This window comes from Macaca thibetana, chromosome 8 (assembly GCF_024542745.1).
Source record: "Macaca thibetana thibetana isolate TM-01 chromosome 8, ASM2454274v1, whole genome shotgun sequence".
Lineage (NCBI taxonomy): Eukaryota > Metazoa > Chordata > Mammalia > Primates > Cercopithecidae > Macaca > Macaca thibetana.
Genome location: NC_065585.1, coordinates 63,450,649 through 63,461,448, shown reverse-complemented (window position 1 = coordinate 63,461,448; position 10,800 = coordinate 63,450,649). Strand labels below are relative to the sequence as shown.

The 10,800-nt window shown below is 34.1% G+C and overlaps 1 protein-coding gene across 1 annotated transcript; it reads right to left on the bottom strand.

Moving 5' to 3' along the window:
* Window positions 1-6,055: 6,055 nt before the first annotated feature.
* On the bottom strand, window positions 6,056-10,591 carry FABP4 (fatty acid binding protein 4). The gene is made up of 4 exons (XM_050802131.1): window positions 10,430-10,591; window positions 7,787-7,959; window positions 6,778-6,879; window positions 6,056-6,279 (listed from the first exon to the last, which is right to left on the bottom strand). The coding sequence occupies exons 1-4, from the start codon at window positions 10,500-10,502 to the stop codon at window positions 6,229-6,231; spliced, it is 399 nt and encodes a 132-aa protein (XP_050658088.1). The 5' UTR covers window positions 10,503-10,591; the 3' UTR covers window positions 6,056-6,228.
* Window positions 10,592-10,800: the final 209 nt, after the last annotated feature.

Here is a 10,800-nt window from a genome sequence, read left to right as displayed (position 1 = left end):
GTTGAATTTTGTGAAATGCTTTTTCTGCATCAATTGAAATGACTGTGTTTTTTGGTCCTTCACTGTATTAATAGAATGTATTATGTCAATCAATTGTTATATTTCAATTGTTATATTTTGAGCCATCCTTGAATTCCAGGAATAAATCCTGCTTAGTTGTGTTGCTGGTACTTTCTTGAAGATTTTGCATCAATGTTCCTAAGGGATATTACTCTGTAGTTTTATTTTCTTGTAGTGTCTCCATCTAGATTTGGTATCAGGATAATGCTGGTTTCATATAATGAGTTAGAAAGTGTCTCCTTCTCTTCAATAGTTTGAAAAACCTTTGAGAAGAATTGATGTTAGTTATTCTTTAAATAGTTGGCAAAATTCACCTGTGAAGCCAGGAGGTCGAGGGATTTTCTTTATTGAAAGATTTTTTGATTTAATTTCCTTGCTAGCTATGGGTCTGTTCAGATTTTTAAATTTATTTCTTTATAATTTAATCTTGATAAGTTTTGTGTTTCTCAAAATCTGTCCATTTCATAAGGTTATTTCATTTGTGTGCAATTTTTCAGAGTTCTCTCTTCTAATTATTTTTATTTCTGTAGAATTGGTAGTAATATGCTAACTTCCATTTCTGATTTTAATAATTTGAGTTTTCCCTCTTTTTTATTCTTAGTCCATTTATCTAAAAATCTGCCAATTTTTTTTTTTTTTTTTTTTTGAGATGGAGTCTCACTGTCACACAGCCTGGAGTGCAATGGTGTAACCTTGGGTCACTGCAACCTCAGCCTCCCAGGTTCAAGCGATTGTCCAGCCTTAGCCTCCCGAGTAGCTGGGACTACAGGTGTGTGCCTCCACACACATAGTAAAGATGGCATTTCACCATGTTGGCCAGGCTGGTCTTGAACTCCTGACCTCAAGTGATCTGCCCACCTTGGCCTCCCAAAGTGCTGAGATTACATGCGTGAGCCACTGCACCTGGCTCTGTCAATTTTTTTTTAATCTTTTCAAAGAACTAACTTGGTTTCATTGATTTTTTCCTACTGTTTTCTATATCTCTATTTTGTATATCTCTGCTCCAATTTTTATTATTTTCTGACTTCTGCTAGCTTTGAGTTTATTTTGTTCTTTCTCAGTTCATTAAGTTGTAAAGTTACATTTTTTGTTTGAGATCTTTCTTGTTTGCTAATTTAAGTATTTATAGCTCTACATTTCCTCCAGAGCACTACTTTCACTGTACCCCATAAGTTTTGGTATGTTGTGTTTTCATTTTTATTCAATTCTAAGTCTTTTCACACTTCCCTTTTGATTAATTCTTTGATTCACATATTAAAAGTGTGTTGCACATGGACACATATAGGGGAACAATGCACACTGGGGCCTTTCAGAGGGTGGAGGGTGAGAGAAGAAAGAAGATCAGGAAAAATAACTAATGAGTACTAGGCGTAATATCTAGCTAATGAAATAATCTGTTCAACAAACCCCAATAACACAAGTTTACTGATGTAACAAACTTGAACTTGTACCCTTGATCTTAAAAGTTTTTTTTAAGAGTATTGCTTAATTTGCACAATTTTGTGAATTTTTTAGTTTTACTTGTTATTGACTTCATGAAGATACTGTGCATATTATCTATCCTGTAACATCTATTGAGACTTAGTTTGTGGCCTAACATATGGTCTATCTTGGGAAACTTTTCATTTACAGTTAAGAAGAATGTGTATGCTGCTGTTATTTGGTGGAGCGTTCTATATATGTCTGTTGTATCTAGTTGGTTTACTGTGTTGTTTAAATCCTCTATTTATTTACTTGTCTTCTGTCTGGTTGTTGTATCCATGGGGGTTGGAGGAAGAGGGTATTACTGAAATCTCCAACTATTACTGTAGAAATGTTTGTTTTTCTGTTTGGTTTTTATTGTCATTAGGTGAGTAAATATTTATAATTGTTATACCTTCTAGATGTACCGAAACTTTCCTTGATATATATAGCCCTTCTTTGTCTCTTGTGTGTAATTTTTTTTAATTTGAAGTCTATTTCTTCTGATATTAGTATACCAATCCCTGTTCTCTTTTGGTTACCATTTGCATGAAATTTATTTTTCCATTCTTTTATTATCAATCTATTTTTGTCTTTGGGTCTAAAATAAGTCTTTTGTAGACAGTGTACAGTTGGATCATTTTTTAAAACTTTATTCTGACAATCTCTACCTTTTGATTGGAGAGTTTAATCCATTCACTTACTTCTGTCATTTGCTGTTTGTTTACTATATGCATTATAACTTTTTGCATTTCGTCTTCTGCATTACTGTCTTATTTTGTGTTTACTTGGTTGTTTTATATGAACACTTTAATTTGCTTCTTATTCCTTTTTGTGTATATTCTATAGCTATATTTTTCTGGTTACCATGGGGATTATATTTAACACCCTAAAGTTATAACACTCTAATTTGAATTTATACCAATTTAACTTCAGTAACATATAAACATTCTGCTTATTTACAATTCTCTCCTATCTGGTTCAATTATTCATGTCACAAAATTACAGTTTCATACATTGTGTGTCCAAAGACAAAAACCATAATGTTAAAAATGCACCAGTTTCTTTATGTAAAAAACAAAATATAGAGTCACAAACCAAAGCTAAAATAATGTTAGTTTTTAGACTAAAAGTCTAAATATTTTCAGTTTTAGACTAAAAATGTATAGTCTTTTAAATAATGTAGAAAATAAAAAGTGGAGTTACAAACTGTTGTTACTACAATACTAGATTTTAGAATTGCTCACATATTTACCTTTATCAAGATCTTTATTTCTTCATATGGCTTTAAGTTACTATGGAGTGTTCTTTCATTTCAACCTGCAGGACTTCCTTTCGCATTTGTAGGGCATCTTGTAGGGTAGGTCTAAGAGTAACAAACTCCTTCAGCTTTTTTTTTCTGGGGAAGTCTTAATTGTACCTTCACTTTGAAAGATGGTTTTGCCTAATACAGGATTCTTGGTTGACAGGTTTCTTTTATTTTAGCATTTTGAATATATTATCAGCCTAATGCCTTCTGACATCCAAAGTTTCCAATAAAAAAATCTGCTGATAATCTTATTAAGAATCCCTTGAATATGGTGAGTTGCTTCTCTCTTGCTGCTTTCAAGATTCTCTCATCTTTGGCTTTTTGTTTGATTAGAATGTATCTCAATATGGGTCTCTTTGAGTTCATTCTAGTTGAAATTTGTTGAGCCTCTTTGATGTTTATAGTCATGCCTTTCACCAAATTTGGGAAGTTTTTGGTCATTATTTCTTATTCTCTCTGCCTCTTTCTCTCTCTTATCCTTCTGAGACTCTCTCAATGCATATATTGGTCTGTTTGATGGTGTCCCACATGTTCCTTAGGCTCTGTTCATTTTTCTTGATTTTTTAAAAAAAAGTTCCTCAAACTCAGTAATTTTCATTGCCCTGTCTTCAATGGCACTGATTCTTTTTGCTATCTGCTCAAATATGTCTTTGAATCCTGCTAGTGGATTTTTTATTTCCATTGTTGTACTTTTCAGCTCTAGATTTTCCATTGGTTTACTCTTTGGTTTTCTATTTATTTACTGATAATTTATTTTGTCTATTCCTCATTTTCTTGACTTTCTCTACATCATCCTTTAATTCTTTGAGCATATTTAAGGAAGTAATTTTAAAGTCTTTGTCTAATAGGTTACCATCTGGTCTTTCTCAAGAAGAGTTTTTGTTGGTGTATTAATTTACTTTTTGAATGGGCCATACTTTCCCGTTACTTTATATGTCTTGTGATTTTTTTTTGTTGAAAACTGAATATCTGAATCTAATATTGTGATAACTCTGGTAATCAGATTCTTCCCCACTTGAGGAACTGCTGTTTTTGTTTTGTTTAATTTTTTATTGTTGTAGGCTATCTATCTTCAGAGTTAGCCTAAGGAATAAACTTAAGGTCTTCTCAGGTTTTTTCTGAGCCTGTGACTTCCTTACGTATGCATACTGACTTTTTAATTTTCGTCGCATATGTGGTTGCTTTAATGTCCTAGTCTTTAATGTCTGGAGCTTAAAAGGAAAAAAGAAAAACATATATGATGTGGGATGTAGGGAAGGAGCTGACTTTTTAAATACACTGGAAGCTACTTCAGCCCAAGAAGAAATGACTTACAACAATAAGGGGTGTTGTGTGTGTGTGTGTGTGTGTGTGTGTGCGCGCAACAATAGCTGCTGGCCAATGTGTCTGCACTTCTGTGATGAGAAGCAGCAATCATTAATCAAAACACAGATCCATAACATTTGGAAAACTTGGTTCTTACTTCCCATCCTAGTTCCTGCAAGATGACTGCAAGCTGCTCCAGGGACATGTGCACAGCTGTCTCCTATGAGGGTTGTGGGTGGGTGTGAGTATCTGCAACTGGATTAAGAGCTGAAATTGACCAAAATTAACTGCAACTTACCATCCAAAACTTCCCCTGAATATTACAAGGATTCAATAGATTTCAGAGTTTCAAAATAGATGCATTAGACAGATTCTGCCTGTGCATTTTTTGTCTAGGTAGGAAGACATATTCCTGCTCATCCTACTCTGCCATCTTCCAGAATCCTCTTCAGATTCACTTTATGACATTTTCTGACTGAAGTTACCACTTGGACACTTATGGCTTCCAGGTCTATATTCAAGACAGGATAGCTCTCTTGAATTTCAGATTCTTATATCTATTTCTTACTTGGTTTTATGATGTTAAGCTCTGTGCCTCAATTTCTTTATCTGTAAACAGAAATCCAAATCCTCCCATCAGATTATTTTGATGACAAATGATTTAAAGCTTGCCAAGTGCCTGGCGCCATCATTAGTGCTTAATAAATATTTGTTTACCAAGAATTGTCCTAACATATGCTTATACATCTTCTCTATTTAAGTTTCCTCAAACCCAAAGTGAGAGTCTAACTCTATGTTCTTATAGAAAAATAAATGCTTATAGTCAGGGAACTAGTCCACCTCTTCTGGCCTCTCCATATCGTAGTGTTATGTATAGGATAAGTATGCAGAAAATGAAAACCTTTGGACTTATTTTTAAAGAGAGAATCACAAACAGAATTATATTAACAGCAACATATACTTCGGCAGATTTTGTCTTACTATTAAATGTAAGCATGTGATTTGTAAATTTCAGTCTATGTACAGGAAATCTCAATAATCTGGAAAGGTGCTTTGTAACTTCTACAAGAGGTGGGAAAAACATACAGATGACACATACACAGACATGCACATTCATACACACAGTACCTTGGGAAACTCATTATCACTTTTGTGTATTTTATAAGCTGAAATCCCTTGGATATTTTATTTGAATCAAAAATTTTACTGGTGAGAAAAAGAAAAGTTTGGAAACCATGGCAATAAAATTTGAATCTACTCATGTACAAGACTATTGTCACTTTTCTGAAATGAATATGATGGAATTATTTGCACTGAATTCTGGAGAGATATTCAAAATATTTTGAGAGAGAGAGAGAAAGAGAGATCACATACACATAACTTTCATTATAGTATATTGTTATAACTGTTCTGTTTTATTAGTTATGGTGCCTAATTTAAAAATTAAACTTTATTGTAGGTATATATGTATAGAAAAAAAACATAGTATATATAGGATTTGGTACTATCTGTGGTTTCAGTCACCCACTGGGGGTCTTGGAATATAACCCTGTGGATAAGGGGGAACTACTGTATATACTCCTCTCTTGCAATGCACTAAGACAGAGCAGGTATAAAACGTGAGCACTTGGGCCAGCTGGCTGTGGACAATTTCACTACATGTAAAACTACCATAGGTTTCTGAGATACACCTACTTAACTATAGCTATGATAAAGAAAGATTTAATATTTAGTAATGGTACATACTTGTTATCTCCTACCTAGGGAAATTCATAGATATCCCCCTTTACCTTGAATTATTATGAAAGATTTTATTATTTATATCAGAACAAAACAATAATGCAAATTTCCCATTTCCTTCACTCAATTATGACTAAGAATATATCATAAGCACAATGAATACATCATTATATCACCTTCTAAATCTACAAAAAGTTTATTTAACTAGCATAACCATATTGAATAAAATCAGCTTGGGAGCAAATTAGTTGCTTGCTAAATCATGGAAAACAACAACATCTTTTTGAACAATATATCCAACAGAATGTTGTAGAGTTCAATGCAAACTTCAGTCCAGGTCAACGCCTCTTGGCTTATGCTCTCTCATAAACTCTGGTGGAAGTGACGCCTTTCATGATGCATTCCTAGACACAGAAAACAATTCTTGGTCAATCACCGGGACTAAACTATGGATTTATTTATTGTATCTCTCAATGTTGGGAATAAAACAATATTCATTCAAAAGATATTCATTTCTGGACTCCTATGTAGGTACCCATATGTTGTAATAAGATAGGGAGTTACAAAGACCAGGAAAATACAAGTTTTCCCCTCCAGGTGCCTTAAAATCTGTATGGTGAGTGAGAAACATAAGCAGAGATAGATAATATAGTGTGGTGGGGGCATCACTGGAGACAGCCTTCGGATGCCTGGAAGCAGGCAGAGAATGCTTCCTAGAAGACAGCATGCCCTTGTTGAGCTCAAAAGCATGAAGGGCAAATGACAGAGTGGAAGCATAATTCCAATACAATCATCTTTCTGTTTTAGATAATCAAAAGGAAAATCTGTTTCCTTAAGTGGAATAGTGATCATGAGATGACCTAGCAGTAAGATCCAGATTTAAGTAGCCAGAAGATACTCACGATCACCAGTTTGTCATCCTCTCGTTTTCTCTTTATGGTGGTTGATTTTCCATCCCATTTCTGCACATGTACCAGGACACCCCCATCTAAGGTTATGGTGCTCTGTAGGCATAAGAAAATGTGATTACAATTTGCATATGGAGGCAGAAAATAAAATTTAAAATACGGTGTCTTTGTTCAAAGGAATATTTTGAGGTAATTAGTAATTCTAAATGACAAGAATATATTGCAACAAGAAAAAAAATGAGTCTCAAAACCAACAACGTAACCACTTATAGATACGTTATGCCCAGAGTGTTATACAAATTACATAATTGGAAAAATACTGTGAAGGAATATAAAAAAGAAATTTACATTGAGATGATAGTAGTATGGGTGGTTTCTCTCTTTCTTCCATTTTTCTAAACATTCTCTTACATTATTGTAATATTTTAATTTACTTGAAATACTCTATGTATTGTATGACTCAAATAAATTATGTTAATCATTTTTTGTTAATATGGAGACAGGCCAGGTGTGGTGGCTCACAACTGTAATTCCAGCACTTAGAGAGGCCAAGGCAGGAGGATTGCTTGAGGCCAGGAGTTTGAGACCAGCCTGGGCAACATAGTAAAATTCTGTCTCTACAAAAAAATTAAAAAATTAGCTGGGTGTGATGGCACACAGCTGTGTTACCAGCTACTCCGGAGGCTGAAGTGGGAGAAACACCTGAGCCCAGGAATTCAAGGCTGTAGTGAGATATGATTGAGCCATGTCACTGCAGCCTGGTTGACAGAGTGAGACCCTGTCTCTAAAAATAATAATAATTTTTTAATATGAGGGCAACTTAAGAAAATGGGGAAAAATTCACCAACTCTATATGTAAGGAAACACGGTTTAGATGTAGGAGTTCAGGGATCTTTGGCTTATGATAGAATGGTTTTCCTCCTTTTATCATAAAATGATTTCTAATAAGCAGTGGTGATTTAGAAACCAGGCATGTACTCTGTGCCAGTTCCTTATTTCTCACCTTGACTTTCCTGTCATCTGCGGTGACTTCGTCAAATTCCTGACCCAGTTTGAAGGAAATCTCAGTATTTTTAAAGGTACTTTCGGATTTAATGGTGATCACATCCCCATTCACACTGATGATCATGTTAGGTTTGGCCATGCCTGCCACTTTCCTGGTGGCAAAGCCCACTCCTACAGTTAGGAAGAGAAAAGATGTCAGGTTGACATTTTCTGTCACATACTTAGCCAAGCCAGACAATGTGTGTCTGCCCACAGGTGCATGTGTAAGAGGAAAAAGACACAGTGAGTTTCTTAAAGGCCTTAATTTAAATAGCGCCTGCAGATAAAATCAGGTTAATACTTAAACACACACACACACACACACAAAACCACACACACACACACACACACACACACAACCTCTGAGAAACAATAGGTATAGGCCTATTCTTTAAATTTCCCTTTCTCTGGTCTGGATACACCTTCTCAGGAGACCCATTGTTTATTTTCAACAAAAATCTTTGGGAAGATATATATTTAAAATGTTAGCCACTATTGTTTTTCTCTCTTAATAAAATAGTTGACCATTCCATCTTAGATACTCAATATTACATTTAAGAAGGCACAAAGACAGAATTTTCAACAGAATTTTGGGGGTTAATGTAGAGTTATTTAGTTAAATGTTTGTCAGTTTTGAGTGTACAAAAGTCACATTTCATAGCATTTGTTGCCAAGTCTACTTTTCTGTGCTTCTTTCTCAAATTACTCCACCATGAGATGAAGATTTTGATGAATTTATACAAAAGGCAAAATGTTTCCTACATTTATAACATTTTAGAATGGTGATATCATTCCTAATAATTTATAGGGGATATTTAAAAAGGGACTAGTCATCAAATTGTGAAAACTTTAACATTTAAGAAATCAATGTTTCTTAGTTTAGAATAGGTTAGAAGCCAATACTTAGATTTCCAATCACCTAAGTTGTGAACTTTTCTTTCTTAAAAAGGAGAATATATTGTCTTGTGCAAGGTATGGAATGAATAATTTACAGCCAAACATAGCAGTAACTTGCTGTCACTGTGTATGTCATGCAGAATTTATTAGTCATAGATATGTTGAATTTTTTAAACATGTGCATGTAAATCTAAACTCTTTCTTTGACTAAAGGCAACCAAAGGTTAGAAATTGGGAAGAACTGGGAGAGACACATGGTGCAAAATAAGTAATTCTGAGGCTCTGATTTCACTGGCTGTCTGAAAAATGGCCACAGGTGTGTCTTCAAGTCCTGGCTCTGTTACAAAATATAACATTAAATGTATGGAGTGAGTCCGCTTCGTGAATGGAGGCAAAACTGAGTGTGATTCTAGAATGGCTGACCTTGGGAAAAACCATAGTCTCCATTTGCTTGATTTTGCTTTTATGTGACTGATGAAAACAATACCTGTTCACTCATCCTCAATTTCATGCAAAAGGTGTTTTATTGACTTTAATTATCATCAGTCCTTTATAATTTAAAAACACAGTGTTATTAGAAAATATAAATATTAAAAGTATAAAATTTTTCTAAAAATAAATAGTTAAATGACCCCAAATCCTGGCATTTCTGCATCCGTGCATATTAATTAGTTTATTGAATCACTCTAGTTTATCCTAGAAAGTCTCTCTCATGCTAAAGTCACCAATTTTCCTATCATCTAAAAACAAGAAACATAGTTACAGACAAGCAAAAAAGTATATACTGTATAATTTACAGGAGGGTTAAGTGTTTTGAGATTTAATAATTACGTTTTAAACCCTAAGATTGCATAAAATTCCTCCCCAGTTTGCTAACCCCAGTTCTGACTTTCATGGACTGTCATGCATGGGGTTGAGGGAGAAAGGCTTTCAAAGTAGAAACTGCCTGAGAGAGACGTTGTCTCTTCTACTTTACCTCCATTGTTATCTGAGAGGCGTTCATCCAATGACATGCTGACAATGTTAATAGCATCTAAAAAGTTAAACACCTCTACTATCAAAGAAGAGGTATGTTATGTACGTAACATTCTCCTTTTAAATTGGTTGATAATTCTATGGCATCCTATGTCATTTCTAGTCAAAGGAAGTATTTAAGTTGTTTAAGAAACATATTTCTGAAATTAAAATTTTTGTCTATCATAAAACAACCACATATTTTAATAGATTAACATTGAGACAAGAAAATAATTGGCTAACATACAGTTATTGAAAAAGAACATTGCATTAAGGGAACTAGAGTGCTTTCAGTTTCAAATGAAAATTATTGCATACTAACTTTTTTCCAAGTTATTGCTTATTTTATATGCAAAAGGGGATGAAAGAGAAATAGGCAAAGAGCTAAGTAAACCAAGGATACCCAAGTTTTGCAATTAAAGTCAAATTTTATCATTTTTAAAGGCCATAAACATTCAATTTAGACACTTTTTAATATTGGTACACCTTCAGGAAGCATTAGTTGTAGCTTTGGTTCAGAATTTCTCTATAAACAAATGATTATCACTTGCTATGTGTGCAGCCTTTCTATAGAAAGCAGCATTTTCATTTCTGGCCAGGGCTTCCAGACATTGCTATAAACACAGCTATAAACTCTTGTTCCCAAAAGAAAATATTATAAATCCAGTCATTCCACAATGCATTTCCTTACCTACTTCTTTCATATAATCATCAAAGTTTTCACTGGAGACAAGTTTCCAGGTACCTACAAAAGCATCACACATTTTGTAAGTTCTAGGATTATTCTTCAAGGTGAGAAGGAAGCTGCAGTTTTCAAGAGAGTGCTGTGACCCTCTGGAGTCCAGATAACTTCCTTTTAAAGGTGCTCAGAACATGTGATCTTAGGAATGACCAATTGGGAATGATAGCCAATCATTTCCTTCATTACCAGCCTGTGCATTTTTTTCTCTGAGTCATGTTTTTAATAGACATTTCTCAACTTTGGTTCTCCCTGGCAAATAGTCATTGGACTTAGAGTACAAATTATTTTTAAACCACTAACAGGATATTTTAAACATTCCT